This window comes from Amphibalanus amphitrite, unplaced genomic scaffold (genome assembly GCF_019059575.1).
Source record: "Amphibalanus amphitrite isolate SeventyFive unplaced genomic scaffold, NRLGWU_Aamphi_draft 000066F_arrow, whole genome shotgun sequence".
Lineage (NCBI taxonomy): Eukaryota > Metazoa > Arthropoda > Thecostraca > Balanomorpha > Balanidae > Amphibalanus > Amphibalanus amphitrite.
The window spans coordinates 484,024-505,588 of record NW_024881562.1 but is presented as its reverse complement, the minus strand read 5'-3'; the positions used below and the strand labels follow the sequence as shown (position 1 = coordinate 505,588).

Below are 21,565 nucleotides of genomic sequence, written 5' to 3'. Positions count from 1 at the left end.
TAAATATTTGACTAAAACGTTTTATAGCACGCGGTGGTATATGCTGCTTTGCGCGCAACAAGTGCCGCACTTTCAGCTGCCAAACTATTGCTTCCAAATAAAGTCGCTAGGAACAGCGGAGATCCCAAAAAGTAAACAAAAGTAAAAATCTAATATCTTGAAAACCGGTGAATATTTTCGGTGAAATTTGGTAGATATTCGTTTTCGCTCTTTCTGAACCGAGCGACATCACTTTCATGTCAATTCATAAACTTTTTTGAAGGTGGGAGGGTCCCTTTAATGATCCCCTGGATCCGCCAGCGGAATCAGCGATGGGACTTAAATACGAGTTCAGCGTTGGTAGCTTAGGCATTACAAGCGAAAGGGAAAGTAAAATGTATTGAAAGTCAGAAATGCTTAATCCGTGAACTCGTTTGTGAAACCACTGCAGAGGCTGATCGGAAGCTCTGCACGACTCCCGCCCTGATGAGCGCGCGTGGCTGAATGTGAAAGTGGACGGGTGGCTATCGTTCGCACTGACGCATCCGTATATCCGTACCCCCGGCACCAGGCGCGACCCCCGGATCCGTCCGGTTCGATCCGGACCGGGGTGGATTCGCACGTGTCCCTGCCAGAATAGCCAGCCAACCCCTCCCCTCTAAGGCACGCACGCGCGCCGCCGACAAAATCTTCACTCGGTTACGGCACCCCTGCCGCTGACCCAGATTGGGGGCGGGGCGGCACATGTGCCGATGACGTCATACAGTGACGTCATTGACCACAGCGCCGCGCTGACTGGCCGGCAGGCTGGCTCGGTTTCCTGGCGGCCGCCGGCGGCAGTCGGCGGGGACGGAGGTGGCGCAGGGCGACAGGTGCCATTCTCGCCCCGCGCGCGACCGCCGACGGGAGTGTCCGGTCCGATCAGAGTCCGGCTGACCACGCCGAGAGGGTGACCGGCACAGCGGCGAGTGAGGAGCTGGTGAGGAGAAGAGACGAGCCGGGTCCACCGCTACCGTCCAGCGAACACCGAGACACCAGCCGAGCTCTGAGAAACAGCAGTGACCGTTTGCGGTGGCAGCGGTACACGCGAGGGAAAACCGCTGATCCAGAATACGTGTGAACAATGAGGTGACTTCCCCGATATCGTCATCCAGCTTACGAGCGACTAACCGAAACTCAGAACCGCCTTCAGGAAAACCGCACAGTAAGTCGGCCTCAGTGAAGCGCCTCTGACCGTTCTCGGTCGCTCCGGCCCTTCTCTGCCCGAGGGAGCCCTCCTGCGGCGCAGTGAGTCCCGCAGCAGCCACCATCACCGCCGGCACCAAGGTCTGTCCCCGGGTGCCGGGGGGCACCAACTGCGGGGACGGTCCGGCCGCCGGACTGGGCACCATGTCCACCACCAGCCTGACCGGCCGCGCCGCCGGGGAGGCCGGAGGTGGGAAGGCTGCCACCGGAGGCGCGCGCCGGTGCCGGCCGCGCTGCTGCATGACCCGCCGGGTCGGAGCCCTACTGGTGGGCAGCGCGTCGCTGGCCATCCTCGCAGCCTCAATGACCGCTACCGTGTTCGGCATCGTCTCTGCGCCGGACTCGCCACAGGCCCTGGCACGGACGCCCATCTCCCTCACCGGCACCAAGTTCCGCACCGGTATGCCACGTAAGAAGGGCTCCAAGAACATCGGCGGCATCCCGTCGTCGGGCGGTCTGCGCGACCCGGCCTCGGGCGGCGGCGGGGTGCCCTCCGAGCTCGACTCTGAAGACGAGGAGGAGGAGGAGGGCCCGGCGCTGATTGTGGTGTCACCGAGAGGCCGAGGCCGCGGCAGTGGACAACTGGTGGGTGCCGCCGGCGGCGGGCAGCTCTTCTTCCAGCCGAACGAAGACCACCGGCCGGTGTACATCATCCGGCCGGGGAGCGGTGCCGGCGCCGGGGGCGTCATCGTCACCTCGCCCGGAGAGGCCGTGGCCTCAGAGAGGATCGAGCAGACCGAGGACGGCATCATCGTCGAAGTCGACTTTACGCCCGACACCGGCGGCGCGGACACAGCAGACGGCGGCGGCGGAATCCTGCCCAGTCAAGTGGTCATCAAGCCGGTCAGTCAGCCAACCGACATCATCCCAGACGACTCCAACTCAACGGCCGCCAACTCCTCTGACAACTCGACGGCGGTAGCTCCGATCAAGCCGTCCTCGCCGATGGAGCCGCCGCCGCTCACCGAACACCTGTGGCTGCGCCCCGAACGCGGACCACTGGCCGTCGCGCTGGCCCTCCAGATCGTGTTCTTTGTGCTGACGGCGCTAATGCTGCACGGTGTCCGCAAGCACCGCGAGGACCTGGTGCTGCTGTGGCTCGTGTCGGCGGCCTTCGGGCTGGCCGTCGGCTCGGCGGGCGCCGTGCTCTCAGCACTCTCGGCGTTCGACGTCGGTACACCCGGCGCGCTGCTGGTCGGGTTCGCGTACCTGGTGGGTCTGGCGCTGTTCTGGTGTGGCTGGGCGGTGGTGGTGGCTTACCATCGCCAGGCCACGCCGCCAGAGGTGGATACGTCGCAACCGCACTTTGGCTGAGCGAACGGCAGTCAACGAGAGTGACAGGCAGCTGAGGACAATCGGTCAATGTTGCCCTATGATTGGGCAGGCAGTGAGATTTATAAGGTCTGACCAAGGTCTCAATTTAAGGTAAAGTGATGAGACTTTTTAGTGATGAAAAGCAGTGAGACATTGTCGTGCCACCTTGTGATGGGCCTTGTGGGCTCCGCGGTGCCACTTTGCGAGGAAATTCAGGGTTACATCTTTGTGACACTGTGTGCAGGAGCCTTATTTTGAGACTCTTTAAAATAATATTGTGTGTATATCCTGGACTTTGAGGCTGTGCTGTCGAGACAGGTCAGTTTTAGGAAGCCAGCCGAGCTGCAACAGTCCCTACTCTGTCCCTGGTCAGCCGGTACCGCGCCGCGCGCCATTAGAAAGCCATCAGCTCAGCACACTCCACGTGCGCCCTTACCCAGCCAGGCCTCCAGGTGACAGTGCTAGAGTGCAAGTTGGTAGTGCAGAGCTGTCTCCGCTGCTGGGATGATCATCAGAGACCCATGCTCAGCGGCCGATGATCAGCGTCCCGCGCGGGGGTGGACGGCACGGTAGGACGGCGCAGTGGGCGGCGCAAGACGCGGCTGGCAGCCTCTCAACTCTGCGAGCAGCCCCGCCGAGCCATTGGCAATCGGCGGACGGCGAGCGGCCGTGGAAGCGGAGCGGAACGGTGCACAGCGATCGAGCCAGCTCGGCACGAACGGGACGCGATCGGAGAGCGCCGCCAATGATCCGAGTGCCGAGAGACGAGGTCAGGTCGGCGGGAAGGTCAGCCGTCCGTCGGCCGCGTAGTTATCACTCGGGAGTTCAATACCACTCGAAGACCAACACCACCAATCGCTCAGCTGCCCGTGTGGGCCACGCACGCTGGTGACGAGGTAGCTCCTGCTTCCGTCTGCCGTGACTGTAAAATATCCCCCGTGTAAGCGCCGCCGCGACCAGTGCCCGCGAGTGTTGCTCCCAACACCCATCTCCGTCCGTCGTTGTAACCATCACCTCTGGCCCGCGGCCCGCATGCCAATCGGTGACCTCTGCACTCGCACCGCCCGCTACCGAATGCCACACCGATCGGTACGTGACACAAACACCCGCGCGGCCTCGCCCGCTCCTCGTGCCTTGTTTTTTACCACTGCGCGTCCAATGTCCACACTGCCTCCTAACGGGGGCCGCTCGTCAGGTTTCATTGCACGTCGAGTTCAGCGTGGAGACGAACCGCTCAACAGTTCGCCCCAGTGACAAACCTCTCCAGCAACGTATCTGCATACCTTACTCTTGTGAGAGCTTGTTTTACGTGCAATAGAGCTCACGGTGAGCGATCCGCTGTGCCCGGCGGAAAACCGCCGTACCCGTCCGTCCTAAGGCGGTCGAAGGCACCTCCGTTCGCAGACGGTCAGTATTGATCGGGGGTCATGGTGGTGTTAAAGGCGCAGTGGTCAGTCGGCTGAGGGGTCGGGGTCGCCGAGGTCGCCGGGGTCGGGTCCGTCAAATGTCGAGGTCCGCCGGAAACCCGTGCCGACGGGTGGAGATGGGCCGAGTCAGGCCGTGGCATCCCGAGAACGGCGATGGTTGGCAGAGATAATCGGATTTACGTTCTATAATTCATGTCTGGAGTGGAATTTTGTATGATAGCCAGGTCCTGCTTGTAAAAATGCATGAGCGATTGCAACTGTACATGGACGTGGAAATATGAATAAACTATTGCCATTTTTAGAATTGCTGTATTGAAAGAACCTGTCCGTGCGGTGCACCGTCAAATGCCGGGGGGATTCTTTACAAATACCGTCAAATTATTTAGCTATATTCCATGAATAAGCCAAACAGCACATGTAGCCAAGGTAGCACACCGGTCCGCGAGTCGCAGCACATCTACTCGTATCATTTACGGCTTTTGCTGCATTCAACCGACCTTTGAAGTCCCCACATTCCACCGGAGTCACAGTGCAGCCCCATTCTAACGTCTCTCCCGCTGAAGGAAATCCCACCCCGCTGTCTCGGGAACATTCACGACAGCTTGGTCATGACCAGCCGACGCGCTGCCCCAAATTACCCGCTGTGTCCCCTCGAGTACCGTCCGGCACGCAGCCCCTGTTTGACCACGGGGTCCCGAGCGCCAGGTAACTGTCGTCAACACGGAAAGGTCACGGGGTAAGGACTGGCAGAAGTTGCAGGGTAGTGCTACAGTGAGGAGGATATTGAGTTAATGCGCAAGGCCTCCCTGCCTCAGTGCGGCGGTATCGGACAATTGAGTTTAACTGATGTTTCAGGCGTGCAAAAAGTCAACCGGTTGACAAATAGGGGGTCTTATGCGAAGCTGGAGGCATGTAGAGCCATATCAACCTATCGTTCTGTGAGCGTCTACAGTCAGCGAGTGTAGTCGGGGTCAATAGGTATTAATTACAAGTTACCCAGCTCCCCCCCCCCCTCGTGCAGCCGTGCACGGCAGAGCAACAGGTTTACATTTACAAGATAAGCCCAATTATACACTAATTACTGCTATAACTGGAAACAGGACCGGCAAGCAACGCACGTCACTGCATGGCTCAATTCTGCTGCTCAGCAACCACCCACCCACCCACCGGTCTAGAGTTCTTTGTTTGCCGTCACTGAACTGAGGATCAATAGAACGCTTCTCTCCTCCCCTTTTCCCCGTTCGCCTCAGAGAGAGTGGAGAGAGCGGAGAGAAACGACCATGTGGTCGAGCGGGCAACAAAGCGCCGGATGCCTGCCTCAATGTTTGGGTCGATGGGAGGGGGTTGGCGTCACTGAACGACTTACTGAGACGTCCGGAGAGGGAGGGAGTCGGAAGGCGATGACCGGGCTCAATGTCGGGGAAGGTGAGACGAACGGCAATGAACCGGAATGCGCTGCCACGACGAAAATCCACTGCCAGTCAGTAAGAGTTTCCAGTAAATCAAACCCTTTGAAACTTTTCTTATTGTGTCTCTTAGTCGCTGGTGTGTGTTTGTCTTTTTAATTTCGGAAAAATAAGGGAAATTTGAAGCATCCTGAATACAAACTGAGACGTTCCATAACAAATACTGACCAAGTGACCACGCTGTTCACCCCACCCACCTTATAATCTCGCCCTGCTACGGTTCAAGCCTTCCGCACCTCTCCACAACATTGGCGTGACCCCTATCACTACCCGAGAGTTACGTGCCGGCACACGGTATCTGCCATATCTGCCCCCCCCCCCCCTCCCGTGCTGACCGCGGCTGTTTGTGACCTCTGGTGAGAGGGTTGTGACCAACAAATACCTGGAGCGCGTGCACACAGCTCGGCCGGCGGCACGCAGCGGCCGTGACCGTCCATAGAGCCGCTCCTGTTGCCACCGGGCCACAATGGGACCAAGAGGGGATCGGAACCTCAATCGAATCACTTCACACGGGCCACGCTTATTTATGTCGAACCGCTGCACTGTGTTACAATCAACCGACCTTGGGACAGCCTTTCGCCAGAAAACAGCTGACTACGAGAGACCGACGGTGTTCATATTGTTCTGCAGCCAAAAGGTAAATCGCGTGCGAGTTTGTGATCCTAATTACCGTACTTTGCTAGCCCAGATTACATACAGTTACATAAATGAATTCGACAATCATGGCTGGTCCAATACCAAGCCGTTCGAAATAAGCTTAATTAAATCGTCTATTTAACTTCGATTGTAAAAACGTTCAATTCTGCTGGAGAAATCAATCCATTTTACCGATCCGTTTCAGTTAGCCACATGCAGTTTCCACCATCCTCCCCTCTGAGTCGACACTCACCATCCGCCCGGCAGCCCTTGGTCTTGCTGTGCTCGCTGAAGTGGTATCCGTCCACACAAAAGCACGTGGAGTTGAGCTCGCCGATCGCCGCGTGGGGCCGACGGTACGTGGCACACTGCTGACTGCACGTGCCGAACCTGTCAGCGGGGGGGGGGGGGGGTCAGAAACGTGCTGAGCTTGCCAGCGGGGAGGAGTCAGCAGATATATGCCGATCCTTTTAGTGGAAACATGGACCAAAAGAGTCAGGGGAGGCGAGTGGGGATGAAGAAGGGACTGGAAGGTGCGATAGAATGTGGCTGGAAATATTCACTGCTGGGGAAGGGATTTTTTTCCGGTCGTTCGTATCTGATGTAGCATCATTAGCATCATAGTAGGTATGTGCTTACTGCTTAGCATTGTTACAGGGAGACTGTTGCCAGCAATATTGCGACGCCGAAGCCAATTGCCATTCCTATGATTAGCTCAAGAAAAATATTTTGTATGACCTACCAGAGTCAACACCATCTGGACCAGTTTTCACCACACCTTCCTCCCACCCCTCGCCTCCCCCAACCCCCGAAACCAATCGCTTCCCAGTGTCGCGCCGAGGGCGGTGGAAAACCCTGGCGTCAGACCTGGCGTAAGACGCGCCCGGGGCGCATTCCGCTCCGAAACACTGCTACCAGTAACAGCCCTCCATTACCAGCACGCACAGCGAGCAGCACAGCTGTACAGACCGGTATCAACCAGACATGAAATCACCCAGGCCAGCGGATTGTCGCTTGTCACTCGTCCCAGGGCCAGATCAGCTTAGCCAGGACTGGTTAAATCCCACCGGTCGGGTTACCCTGCGGCCGGCAGCGCGGCCCAAACCCGTCCAGTCATCCTGTTGCCACGCTATCTCGATCGTACATGCCATAACTTCTCGCGTCATTAACATGCGCCGTCCGTGGCAATGGAGGCACCCGCGGCGATCGTGGTGTGGTTGTTTTGTATTCGGCGCAGTGCCTGCAGTCTGGCAGTGGAGGGAGGGGAGGGGGAGGCACGACCCTGGCAAACTAATGGGTGATCTTCTCGCGAGAGAGGTCGTAAAAAACTCGCGAGGACGCAAAATGCAGGGTGCGTAGGCACCGAGGTCAAGTTGGGTGAAACAAACAGGTGGGTAGAAACAAGGCTGACCGACGATCGGGTCGAACGGGAGACGCCAAGGCCGGGCGAGAGATACGGGATAGGTACGGGACGCCTGCAGCTAACGGGCACCGCAGAGTTATTACCGAGGCACGGGAGCAGAATTATGCAGGTGTTGGTCCAACAGCGGCAGGGAAGGTAAATCGGATTCGAGTATCAACATATTATATAACTCAATCGACCTATAGGAAAGGAATGCTGCCATTAAAACATATATGGTAGGACGGCGGTTTGATATTGATTCAATTTCAATTTAATTTTCAATTCGGAGGTTTGTCCTGCAATTTTAATGAAGGAATTTGTTATGTATGTCGACTAATGCAAGTTCAAGTAAGTTCTCTTTACTGCTCTTCTCTTTCGTAAGGCAATATGTCCCAATCAACCACCATTCACGATAACTCGCATTCGTTCAGGAGGCTTCAAAATTATTCGCCACTTTCAAGTTTTTTGTTTCTAATAGCACATTTATTAGTTGCCCACTTTGAAACGAAAAACAGCTGTCTAGTGTTAGTGTCTGGTCTGGTGTCAAAAACATGATAAGAAATTATGCTAAATATCTGGTAGCATAAAACCTCCTGCGAAGATGAGACGCAAAACAATTTTCACCAATCGACACTCTTGGTCGGGGAAATGCATGATGTCCTCACATTGTTTCAGAGGGAAAATGAGTCCCTACCAGCTGGAACCAATGCATTATGCGATTCCCGATCGTCTTCGTGAATGAATGGCCGACCTGACACACCCCCACCCCTTACGTGCACCCCGCCCCCACCGGCTGGACCGCTCAGCCCGGCCAATGGCCAGTTAACGGCAGACGGTCCCCCGTTCTACTCGCTCGAGACAACCCCATCAATACCGGGCAAGGCCGATACGGGTAACGGCAGACAACGAACTTGGGATAGACTTTCTATCGAGTACCCTTCTTGAATACGGAGGACCGGGGAAACTGTCCTTCACAGTACCATTCGTAAACATTGCAGGCAGAGCATCAATCCTCACGCCTCCCGTACAGTGAGATAGCTGAGCACCCGTGCCGTCTGCCAGCCCTCCCGCGGCGGGCGGCGGAGCGGAGCAAGATATTGGCAACAGAAGACCGCCCCGCCAGCGGTTGCGTGCCCTAACGAATGTCGGCGGGTTCCCGATAGGGCCCGCCGTCACAGGTAAATACGCCGGCGAATGTCGACAGGCCATTCATTGTGAGGAGGAGAGGCACGCCCGCCGGCTTAATTGAAGGTTAAAAGCCGCATGCAACAACAGACTCGGGTTATACCTGCGCCCGTTGGTTGGCAGTACCACCACTTTTTTTCTCGAAATGCCCGTAGCCCGACGGAAGTATACTATTTACCAATGTCTAACACACATGCTACAACAAAGTTCAAGGCACTTTGCAGGACACTTAGATCTTTTAGTCCTTTGCGCGTCTCTCTCTCTCTCTCTCTCTCTCTCTCTCTCTCTCTCTCTCTCTCTCTCCCTCTCTCTCTCTCTCTCTCTCTCTCTCTCTCTCTCTCTCTCTCTCTCTCTCTCCCTCTCCCTCCCCCCTCTCACTCACCCGCAGGCGCGGTCAGGACAGTCTCGCTCGTCCGAGTTGTCCCCACATTCGTCGAACGAGTTGCACACCTCCTGCTGGTCCACACAGCGACCGTTGTCGCATTGAAACGCGTGCGGGCGGTGCGCGCACTGGAGACGCGCGTGCAGCGGGCCGCCCGAACCTGACAACGTCAAAAGACAGCACATGGCATTATGGTCTGGTAGTATTGGTGGGACGAGGGCGTTGGTAATGCTGATGTCGAGGCGGCTGAGCGACGAAGTTCATATAATTACCTGAGTTGTGTCAACTTACCACACGGTCATGTGGACAATACCGAAAGTCTGGGCTTGACAATATGCAACAAAAAATAAAAGATTTTCTGTTCCTGGAAAACGACCGATTTTTTTTTATTCATTGGGTCCTATCATAACCGAAATGGGCATTAGTGTTGATCTGAAAATGTGTTTCCGGTTTTCAGTGCCGATTTTCGATTTTTGGCCCCGAAATTCGGTTTTTGGCCCACCGTGTCCGATGTAATTGAGCAATCGATTCACGGTAACTTTCATCGTCTTTCCTATGCCACGTGCTTTCGAATGATAACTGGTTTTGCATACTTGCGCCTAAAAATGACGTCATAAATCTATGTTAAAGTTGGAAAATGTTAAAGTTTGGATTTTTACATTTCTTACATTTCATTTCAAAATAGAGGAAAAACTAAAGGCCCTATCCACATTCTGAGCCCAGTTCCTTGAAGGGCATTCAATTTCCGTTCGGAAGGTACTTTTTTAGTGCATTTTATCGGATTCCTGTGGCGTCCAGATTGAGTTAACCTAAACACATATCCTAGGTCATAATCACATAACATTAACCTGATAACGTATGTTAACGCCATAGGGTCAACGAGGTGTCAACTGAGGTCATGTTGTTGACCCCTTGTGACCTCGGGTCACACGCAGGAACTTACTTTTCAGATCAAAACAAATGCCCATTTCGGTTATAATGAGACCCAATGAGTCCAAAAAATCGGTCGTTACTCAGGAACAAAATGACTGTTGCATAGTGTAATCGACCACTTCTTACCTCATGCCACTCATAAAGATGCGATTCCCCACGATCACTCGGCATTCAGAGGTGCGGCGGAACCCCCTATCGGTCGCTCCCAAAGGTGGGGTCCTCAACCCACGCCTCCCTTCCTCCCCGACTCTCCCATTGACCAGTTACAGAGATGGGTCCCCTTATCGGCCACTCACAGAGGTACGTACGGGTCCCCCCCCCCCCTCCCATCAGCCACTCACAGAGGTGTGGGTCCTCATCAGTTCCATCTCCACACTGGTCCTGTCCGTCGCAGAGGGCCGTCAGCGGCCGGCCGGCGCCGTCCGGGTACAGACACACGTGGTTGTGGCACCGGAACCCTCCGGGCAGGCAGGCGCGCCCCGCACACAGGGCCGCCCGTTCGTCCGAGCGGTCCGGACAGTCCTGGTCGGAGCCGTCACACACCCAGCTGGGCGGGATGCACGTGCCGTCCATGCACCTGGGGGAGGGGGGAAGTTAGTCAGAGTACAACTGGGGGACGGGTCACAGGCCAGGTAAGGTCAGATAACACCCAGAAGGGGTATAAGTGCCGTCCATACACCTGGGGGACGGGCCACAGCTCAGACAGAGTCAGATAGCAGTGAGACTGGATAAGGGATACATGTACACGTAGGTGGGTGTTCTTCAGTTTGACGGATTACGATCCCAGCTGGGATAACAATTCGCAAAACGGAGGTGAGGAATGAGCCAAAGATAATTCTCTTAGTTCAGGCGAGGCCAGGAAAACGTCAGGTGAATTCAGCAAGAGTTACAGCTAGAATAAGATAGGCTGCAGGTAGAATAAACACATGAAATTCACACCATTAACAGCTCCTAACCAGTCGATATCCCGTTAGCTTCTGGTCCGCCAACACCATCACAGGTAATCACATCATCGCGACGCCTGCGATTAATGATCCGTTCGCTGCCGATGAGCGAATCGACGATATTGATTCGGTCGTAACACGACATCCGTTTGATCTAGTTGATGTCCGTCAGAAATGATTACGATCGTTAGTCGCCATTCGTATCGAACAACATGAGCAGTCGATATGCGCCGTCGCCCCGTTATCCCCAATCCGCCCCGATGCCTGCTGCGCCACAAATTCGTTCATTTATTCAATCGTTCATGTCAATCCGTATAACGCGACTTTTCATTACAGAACACTTAAGCCCAAGGAAGAAGACAAATGTAGATTCAACAAAGTTATGCCAACCGATTTCGAGTAAAAATAGCATGAATAGGTAACTGCTCTTATCTAATGAAAACCGACCAAACATCAAAAGTCGCAATAAATGGCTGTGGTGTTCTGATCACCGTACAAATGCCGTCTGCTACCCATCTCGGTACGTATTCTGCCAGCCATCTACCCTTATAGTTCCGACATGTGGTCCACGCTCACTGATGCCACCAAGACAACCCCTCCCGTCCCCTCCTCGCCCCCCCCCCCCCCCTCCGTGCTGGCAGCGGCCATTGTTACCAGGCGGCGCCCACGTTCAGCTCTACCCCCCTCCGCTCAGTCCTGTCACTCCCCCCTCCCCCCCCCGCATCCCTCAACAGCCGAGCAGCCCGGCCCAAGTGCTGTTCAACTGTTCACCTGAACTGGTGGTGGGGAGTGGGAACAGGTGTTGTCGTGTTGCTCACCTAATGTTATTCTGTTCACCTGAACTGAAGGTAGGGACAGGTGCTGTTGTGCTGTTGCAATTTAAATGAGCTGGTGGTGGGAGCGGGCCTTTAACTGCTCACCTGAACTGAGGTGATCGGGATGGGTATTGAAATGATCACCTGAACTGGTGGTGGGACAAATGTTAAACAGTAGGTGGGGATCGGCGTTGTTGTTGTGCTGCTCATCTGAATTGATGATCAGGACATCAATTCAGATGAGTGATCAATTCAGATCAATTCAGTGCTCACCTAAACTGTGCTGCTCTGCTCACCTTACCTAGTCGGGACGGGTATTGAACTGCTCAGTGCTCACCTGAACTGATGATCTGGACAGGTGTTGTTACAGCCGGCCTCATCACTGCCGTCCGTACAGTCCGGGTGGCCGTCACAGCGCCACTTACTGAAAACAAACAAACACACACACGGCTCAGTACCATGTTCGCACAGAGGAACAGCGCCGCTTGCTACAGACATCTATTTTACGTATCTATTTTACGAAGCCTATTACCGGTCGTTTTCGTAACGATCATTTATGACAGGTAAGCATTTGCTCGACGCGATTATTTTTGGCATCTTAAGTGGACAAATATGTCTATAGCTCAGACTCATACGTCGTTCGGGTCCCAACTGTTTACGGTCACTCCACACCATCATAGCCACAACACCAGGCCGGGAGGAGACAGGGCAGGGACGACCCGGGCGGAGACAGCGATGGACCGTCCGTATTTAATTTGGCCGCCCGGCCGAGGGGGCGGCTGGGGGTCGGTGCCGGTGCCAGTGGGCTTCCTGCGGAGTACCGGCTGGCGCCCGGTCCGACCCCTCGCCCGTTTGACGTCGCGGCTGGGATGGGTCACCTTTCATAAATAATTAATGTAAACCAGTCCTGTCGCTAAAATTGTCAGTCGTCCCGTCGCGTTCCGTCTCGCCTTCTCCTGTCCTGTCCCGTCCTGTCTCGCCTCGTTCCGTTTCGTCTTATTTCGTCTCGTCCGGCCCCTTCCCACTCCGAACAATCAAGTGAGGCCCCGGCCCATCCTGTACTGTCCCTTCTCGTCTCCTTCGTCTAAACTCGTCCAGTCTCGTCTTATCCTATCATATTGTATTCTCTAATGCCTCGTCTCGTCTAAGTCTTGGCTCATTTTATAACGGCAGGACATATTTAATCTCATCCCATTTCGTCTACCCGCTTCCCATCCGATCCTATTTCGTTCCATTCCCGTCCCCATACCGTACCTGGGCACGCAGTGGACCACGTCAGCGGGGCTGGCGCACCGGAACGTCTCCTTCGGACACTCTGTGACGCAGCCGATCTCGTCCGAGCGGTCGGCGCAGTGATAAAAGTCGTCACAGCGCAGCTGGCGGTGGATACACCTGGCGACGGAAGGAAGAGTCAGCTGAGCAGACGAACAGCGTTAGAAAGAGAGCGGGTCACACAGGCAGACGGGCAGACGCCGACAGGCGGGCGGGCAGATATTAACAGTACGGAGACGGACGGACCGATCGAAAGACGGACGGATGGACGGACGGACGGACGGATGGACGGACTGGCGGACGGACGGATGGACGGAGGGTAAAAAGGATGGACGGAGGGATGGTGACGAATACAAAAATACCAATGAAACAGGAAAAATGGGCGGCAGAGAATCATACGTCACTCATTAATTCTAATGTTCACCTATTCACATGTCTGATGGCACGAACTTCTAAGCCTAGCCCAACAACACAAACGTACAGGAACTTCTTATTCCCACGCACAACCAAACACACAACACATTCACTGTTCTGCAGTTAACCCCGCCTCTACATCAACTCCCGGCCATTTCTCAGTCTACAACCCCCGACCCCATCGGGCACCCCCGGGCCGCTCGTGGCCACTCACCTTCCATCATTACACCGGAACTCGTCTGCGGAACAGTTCCGGAGCAGACACCCCTCCTCGTCCGACCCGTCCTTACAGTCATCCTCGGAGTCGCAGCGCCAGATGCTGGGGATGCACCTGACGGACGACATCGGAGGAGGGTTAGCGGTAGAGGGAGAGAGAGAGAGAGAGAGACAGAGACAGAGACAGAGAGAGAGAGAGAGAGAGAGAGAGAGAGAGAGAGAGAGAGAGAGAGAGAGAGAGAGAGAGAGAGAGAGAGAGCAAGAGAGAGAGAGAGACGAGTCGAGGTCAGAGGAGATGACAAGATCACAAGTAGATAGCGGGACGGTTAACGGGATGCACCTGACGGGCGGCAAAGGGGGGTCGGTCAGCGCAGGGGTGGATAGATGGTGGGAAGGTTAGGGGAGAGCACAGGGACAGGAAGTTGGTGGGAGGTCAGACAGAAGGAGAGACACAAAGGCAGAGGGAAAGACGGAGGAGGTTTAGGGGAGGTGGCGAGATCCCAGGGAGATAGTGGAACGGTTGGGGGAGATCGCAGGGACAGAGACGGAGGAACATGGTCGGGCGGGAGAGGAATAGGGGAAGGTCAGAGAGGTGTGATAACAGCGACAGAGAGAGATGAGTGATGGTCAAGGAGACACATTGCTTGATGCGCTTGAACTTCATAAAAACATATGCAACGCCCACAACGTTCACATCTAGCGAGAGACAATGACAGGCAGCGAGATGCGCTTCCAGAAGACACAATTTTTTATATTCATTGACGAAATATGTGCAAATGCATATGCACCCAGCATATACTCCTCTACATCACAGTCCAGTCCAGTTACAGAGTAATTTATGACTCCAACTATTGAGAATACGAGCATTTACAGCAAATATTCGTTAGCATCCAGTGTGTTAGCACACCGCTGGGGCACCGTCTCTCACTTTTTGTTGGCGCACTGGAACTGGTCGCCGTGGCAGGTGTGGTCGGCACACTGCTCCCCCTCGTCCTCGCCTTGGGGGCAGTCCTGTTCGGCGTCACATACCCAGCTGGACGGCAGGCAGCGGCCCGAGGCGCACCTGCGTCAGGGAAGGTCAGGTCAGATACCCAGCTGGACGGCAGGCAGCGGCCCGAGGCGCACCTGGGTCACACAAGATCAGGCCAGGTCACGCATCAAGCCCGACGGCAGACGCATCTAGGTTAGGTCAGGCCAGGGCGGCAGACTCATTTACAACCACAGCCCTCGCCAGCTAGTCCCCTGAACAGTCCACCAACCTGAACTGTTTGTCGGGGCAGGTTCGGTTGGCGCAGAACTCTCCCTCGTCACTGCCGTCCACACACGTGGGCTCCTGATCACAGACGAACACCGACCGAATGCACTGGCCGATCGAGCACTGCCGGACACATACGACAGGGGAAACGGAGCGTCAGTGGCACGGGGGAAGAACGGGCGTTAGTGACTCGAGACCTACAAATATGGCGGCAGTAACTTAACAAGGTCTTGTCCCTGCTCGTTACAATGCTCAAAACTCCACTGACTTCACGATTCACCTCATGCCGCTGATCTCCAAGTTACCTGATTCTACCCGACAGCTCGCTTCTTCTCCTTTCACCCTTAACTGTTACTCTTTTCTCCCTCCCTCTATCATTTCACTTCGCTACCTCCCTTCCTTTCTTTCTTCCTTTGTTCCCTCCCACCATCTCCATCTCCCCTTCCTACAACACTCACCGTGAAGTCTCCGTTGTCACACTTGACCAGCTCACAGTCCTGCTCGTCCTCTCCCAGAGGACAGTCACGGGTACCGTCACAACGTCCCAGTTCGGACATACAGCGAGGCGGTACCGTGTCGTTACCCGGACATCGGAACTGGCCGGGCATACACACGTGCTGGGGTGGGGGTGGGGGGTGGGGGGTGGGGGAGGGGTGTCAGTATCGGTGTAGAGTTGATACGACTGGTGGGCAGTGGTTAGATGGAGTCAGAAAGAAGCGCGGTTGTCTCCAGACCGGACCCACGGGTCGGTCAGAGTCAGATTGATTCATCACAGACACTAGACTAGAGTTGACTTAGGATACCACACACATCTAAGTCGAAGTAAAATATCTTAGACACCGTAATATCTAGATCAAGTATCTCCCCAGCGTGCCTAAGCCAACTACGAGTCTACCCTAATGTCATTCAGCTGTTCTCAGTCTACCCTAATCTATGCTAGTCTGTCCCCATCCTACACCTAGTCGTTCTCCAGTCATTCCCCAATCTACCCCCAGTCTGTCCCCAATTTATCCCTAGTATATCCCCATCAGCCCCGGTCTTACCGTTTCACAGCGGGCCTCGTCCGTTCCAGCGCCGCACTGCGCCTCCCCGTCACATATCTGAGACGGTAGTACGCACACGTCGCTGTCCTCACAGGGCAGCATGCCCTGGCCGGCGCACTGGTACGGTGGACAGTCGGACGGCTCGTCCCAGTTGTCACCGCAGTCATCCTGACGGAGGAAAAGAAAGGTCAGATTAGGTGAAGTCAGGTCCCGTCACCACATCGGACGTCGAGGAGCCAGGACGTTTCAGGCAAATGAAAGGAGGGGGGGGGGGGGGGGCACGGTGCTATGACTGGCGACCAGCCAGGCAATCGAAACGAAACTCCTAAGAGCGTTAAGAGCTAACACAATTTAAAGCTACCACTTCCCATGACATCTGACCAGAACCTGCCACCCGACCTTTTCATTGACTGACACTGCCCTCTCAGATGCATCTCATGCACATGCACTCCCTCCGTTTTTCCCTCCCTCTTTCTGCTCCCGCCCCTCACCAATCCTACCTGCTCCCCCACTCTTCCCTCCTCTCCCCCACTCTCACCTGTCCATCACAGCGCCACCAGAACGGTATACAGCGCAGTGTGTGCGGACACTCGAGCTGGCTCGACGAACAGTTGGACCGGCACGTCCGGCCGTCCTCGGTCAGTACAAAGCTGATGGGACACGCACACCGGTGCCCACCGCCCGGCTCGAGCAGACACAGCGCCTGACAGCCGCCGTTGTCCACCTGGCACGGACTGTCGTCTGTGGGAGGGGAGGGAGGGGTGGGGGAGGGTCAGAGAGGCTAACGGATAGGTCTGTAAGTGTGGTGACATGGGGGAGTCAGTATATAGGCTGTCTCCATTCCCCTCCGCATGGAGGGTCAGAGTCGGATTGACTCATCATGGTTACTGAAAACACAAATAAAACGATACACAACTGATAGACAAAATGCGTGTAGTTGTCAGGGTTCATGTAACATATCCCACGAATGGACTGTGTCCCTTGAAAAAATATAGGCTTCTGAATCGTGAATAACAACAACCGGAAATTTGCTACGGATATCACGATGACAATTACTTTACAGCTGCACAGCACATCAATGCCAATCGTTACATTCTGAACACACCTGATGATACACACATTGAGGTAAATGATACTAAACATATATAACGTAAACGTAATGTGAAATGTCGAAATTCGTACCTCATCTTTAGAAAATAATTCGGGTGAAATAAGAACCACGCTAGCGTAACTTAGTTTCTTCACAGTTAGAGACCGATTATATTATCAATCCTACTCCACTGCAGCCCACGCAACAACTTTGACAACGCCGGAAACTACCCACCATAGTGGTGGCTAGGTACCGGAGTTTATTGTGCCGGAAACATCACTATTCGCACTCTCCCGTGTCGTGACGCCGTGCCGTGCAGCGGCGGCGCTGTCAAACAACGACCACGTGGTGTAAAATAAACAGCCGCTACTCACGCTGTGATTCAAGGTCAGTCAGCACCGCCCGCGGAGCTCACGACAAAATATGCCAGAGTGAGTTTGAGGTCGGACATAGCTTCACGAGATTCACTCAAAACAAGACCCAGAGGAGGTTAGTCGTAGCTCCCACTCGGGTATGATGGAAAAAGAGGAGAGGATCGACACTGGAAGGGAGGGTCGCGAGAGGAGAGGATGGGGAGGGGTCCGTGCCGGCTCCCTGCCGCGATGGTGCCAACTCCAGGAGTACACGAGTAGAGATAGGAGTTCCAGGGCAGGAAAGTGCCTGTCATAATCGGAGGCCGGGTCAGGGCAGATGGTCATCAGGCCAGAGGTCGGATCAGGGCAGGGGTACGATCAGATCACAGGTCGGATCAGGGCACGGTACTAAATCGCGATCTGAGGCCGGCTAGGTCAGAGGTAAGATCAGGTCAGAACTGCCTCGAATCTATTATTGTTGCTGTGGTGGTGGTTATTACCTTTAATTATTCAGCCGACGCATGTATGGTTTATATATGTTGCCCAGTGGCTATTATCCAGCCAGTCGGCCCGCAAAAGGAAAACATGATTAATTCAGAGCATGACTAATTCCACCAGTCAGCCTACTGATGCTTTCATTCATGACGCTACCCTACCCCAGCTTAGCAATCATGGGCGATACTGCGCATTGACGAACCCCAAGAGGCGCGGTTGGTGTGACGGTGCAAAAAAATTGATCAGTGGCGGGCTGATCTGTACACAATCGACCTCCCTCCTGCAGCGTTCGCCTCACGATATAAACATCGTGCAGAGGCGGACCAGAAGGTGCTACAAACAACAAACAACTGTGCGTTCCGCTCCGCACCCAGTGCACAGAGGTCAGTCCGTACTTGGCATTCAAAGTGTTGGTAATTGACTGGCTCGGGTACTAATAGTACTCCCGATAAACGCTGCTTGAAATACTCGGTGCTCTGGTACTCGCTATTTGCGGCACACAGCACTCAATATTCTTGATACGATCGCAATTTAGTGTTCAGAGCCAGATTGTACTCCAGTTACTCTCGCTATTCTAGGTACTCATTACTTTCAGTACTCAGCACTGTGTGCTCTTAAACCTCAGTACTTTGGGATATGTAATCATGGAACTGGAAGGCGCGCTATTCGCATGGAATGGATATTTTTCGTCCATAAAAAGCGCCCAGTGGTTAGGAGTCTCGTTGTTTCTGATATGCTTTTAGTACCTAACACTCGACACCCCGCACTCGTATCATGTTTGCTTATTCATTTTTTTTTTTATTCAGGGTTTCAGTTTACTTCCCGCACTATCGGCACCACTCTCAGCACCCTCGTCACTCACGGTGCCGCTGCTGCAGCTGATGCTGCACCACCAGGCTCATAGGATGGCGCGCCTCGTGGTGAATGACGGTCAGGTTTCCACCGTCTGCCTTCCGGCAGCGCTGCACCGATTTGGTCTCCCAGTCGGTCCAGTAGAGCCAGTCCTCGAACACGGCCAGCGAGAACACGTGGTGCAGGTCCGCGCCGTGCTTACCTGTGCAAGCGGCGAGAACAGCCGGTAAGAAGGGATACAACGACGGGTGAGAACGAACAACGAAACCGGTGAGAAGGACGAGAGAGGCACATGAGAACGGACAGATTGATGGGGAAAACAAACAGCACCAGAGCTGGCTGCACTGATTGTGTCTCCGTTGCATGTGTCCGTTAAGGATGCGGAAATAAAAATTATAAAATGAATATTGCTTATCGCGGACACAGTATTACCATCTGAAATAAATTTAGCTTTCTCAAGCTTCAGTCCTTGCAGCATTCGAAAAGTATCATCTCTCCCTCCCCCCGGTATCCTTTTCCCCTGCCTCTGTCCCACTCACGCCTGCTGAGCAGCACATGCATATTGGAGCCGTCCAGGTCCGCCACGCCGATGTAATCCTCCCTGGCGTCTGCCCAGAACAGGCGGCCGCCCTCGTGGTCGATGATGAGCGCGTTGGGCCAGCCCAGTCGGTCGGCGATCAGGGGGCCGGGGTTGGAGCCGTCCATGCCGGCCCGGCCGATGTGCGGCGTCACACCCCAGTCGGTCCAGTACATGAAACTGCGCGGGGTCGGGGAGGCATGGGTTAGAACGCACCCAGCTAGATCAGCCAGACACAAGCTAGATCATGGGGTGGGGGACAGGCCCCCTGGGGGCCTCGAGCCGGGTTAGACCGCGGGGTGGTCGACAGGCTAGGGCCTAAACATGGGTTAGGCATATCGGGTGACACGTGGGCCTTACCTGTCAGGTGGGTCATACGTAATAAGTCAGGTGAGGTCACTAATACAGAGCTCGGTTGGCGTCACAGGTCAGGTCAGGTCAGGTCAGGTCAGTTCACTAGTACGGAGCTCGAGCGGTTCACACGTCAGGTCAGTCAGGTTACCAATAGAGTTCGGATGAGTTACAGGTCAGGTGAGCCCACAGTTGACCCGTAGCTCGGATGGGTTACAGCCTACAGGTCGGGTCGTCTTGGTCGCAGGTCAGGTCAGCTCAGCTCACTCAACCGGAGTTTGGGCGGGGTCACAGGTCAGGTCAGGTCACGTCAGGTCAGGTCAGCTCAGCTCACTCACCCGGAGCTCGGGTGGAGGCAGAGCGCTCGCGGCTCATCCAGTCCCTCGTTGACCAGTACGCGGGTGAAGCGTCCGTCCAGCCGGGAGACCTGGATGCTGTCACTGAGCCGGTCGCACCAGTACAGGTTATCGGCCACCCAGTCGACCGCCAGGCCGGCCGGTTTCCCCAGCAGCGCCTCCGGCTGCAGCAGCTGTGGGGGGGGGGGGGGGGACAAGGGATTGTAGTTAGGTTCAGCGGGCAGGGGTCGGGGTCGCATACAGCATCGTCCGAGCTGTCCGCTGATACAAAATCGACAAATAACTGCTCATGCCCTAGTCTAACCGACAGGCGTCGGTTCTTCGTCCTTCTAACGATCTCTTTTCTTCCCCACCTAACCTTTTTTCCTTCCCCTCCCACATTACCTGATACTGATATTCTATGTCGATGCCGGGCCCTCGCTTCCCCCTTCCTCTTTCTCCATCTCACTCATTCCTCCCTCTGTCTCCCTCTCCCTCACCTGATGTTGGTACTCTGCGTCTGGCGAGGCCCGGCACATCCGTCTGATAGCCGCCGGACTGGGCGGGAACGGCTGCTCGCTCCAGTAGATGCAGTCGTGTCGCCAGTCGTAGTCCAGCGCCACGCCGTTAGTGAGGTTCTTGGCCAGCAACTGGGTGTTGTTACCGGTCAGGTCCAGTGCAGTGATGTAGTAGCGGCTGATGAACAGGATACGTGGCTTCTCCGCTGAGGGAAACACGGAGTCACGGGGTCATCGACAGGACGTTATGACGATTCAATTTACAGCGGGATGTGTGCAGGCTTTCTACAGATATATATGCTCAATTCTAAGATGCTTTGGTAGATTTATGTGCTTTTTTGTCTAGCCGTAGCGTATAGCGTATAAGTATGCTAGTCACTCAATCGCGAAACTTCACCTCGTTGTTGAAAGACATCAGCTCACAAATTTACAGTCTCCTCCCGGAGCCTCTTTTTCCAGCCCAGTCAGCCCATGTTCTTCTTCTTCTTCTTCGGCTCCCCATACTCACGCGCCACGTGCGGGTCGGCCACGCAGCTGCGTCCGTCGTCTCGCGGCAGGAATCCCTCATTACAGGTGCACCGGTAGCTGCCGTATGTGTTGAAGCAGTGCTGGCTGCAGGGTCTCAGAGGCTCAGAGCACTCGTCTCGGTCCAGGCACTCGTCGTGGCGGTCGGGGCCCGGCGGCGGCTAGCGGAGCAGGTAGAAAGGGGGACGTCAAAAGGGGCTGACCGGATTAGGGTAAACGAAGTGACAAAGTGATAATGGAAGGACAAACCTGATCAGGCCATTTACGAACAGCTGCAATTTGGTTCAAAGACTTCACTACAATACAATACCATAGGGCCTTGCCGGGTTACTTTTGTCTACCAGCACATGACCACAAACACATCCAACAAGTCCGTTTCTCTCTCGGCAGTCCCATCGTCGGGGCACGTCAGGTATCCCTCACAGATTCCCGTAATCTCCCCTGAATAGCTGAAAGTCACTCCAACACTGGCTCCGATAGCCCTCTCCTCTAGTTGACTTCCCCGGACCCCTCAAAGCCTCTCCAGTCTCCAGCTCTGGCA

At 55.0% G+C, this 21,565-nt stretch overlaps 1 protein-coding gene across 1 annotated transcript in view; it reads right to left on the bottom strand.

The window, feature by feature from the left end:
* The window catches only part of LOC122378856 (prolow-density lipoprotein receptor-related protein 1-like), a 143,406-nt gene that overhangs the window by 38,436 nt on the left and 83,405 nt on the right, over window positions 1-21,565 (bottom strand). The window contains exons 52-67 of the mRNA XM_043360445.1: window positions 21,008-21,185; window positions 20,482-20,705; window positions 19,985-20,175; window positions 19,258-19,475; window positions 18,729-18,920; window positions 16,467-16,669; window positions 15,929-16,096; window positions 15,344-15,502; window positions 14,890-15,008; window positions 14,559-14,693; window positions 13,629-13,745; window positions 12,983-13,120; window positions 12,066-12,152; window positions 10,311-10,546; window positions 9,037-9,196; window positions 6,321-6,457 (exon numbers count right to left, since the gene is read on the bottom strand). Of these exons, the coding sequence (XP_043216380.1) occupies window positions 6,321-6,457; window positions 9,037-9,196; window positions 10,311-10,546; window positions 12,066-12,152; window positions 12,983-13,120; window positions 13,629-13,745; window positions 14,559-14,693; window positions 14,890-15,008; window positions 15,344-15,502; window positions 15,929-16,096; window positions 16,467-16,669; window positions 18,729-18,920; window positions 19,258-19,475; window positions 19,985-20,175; window positions 20,482-20,705; window positions 21,008-21,185 (2,662 nt within the window). The remainder of the gene's footprint in view (window positions 1-6,320; window positions 6,458-9,036; window positions 9,197-10,310; window positions 10,547-12,065; window positions 12,153-12,982; window positions 13,121-13,628; window positions 13,746-14,558; window positions 14,694-14,889; window positions 15,009-15,343; window positions 15,503-15,928; window positions 16,097-16,466; window positions 16,670-18,728; window positions 18,921-19,257; window positions 19,476-19,984; window positions 20,176-20,481; window positions 20,706-21,007; window positions 21,186-21,565) is intronic.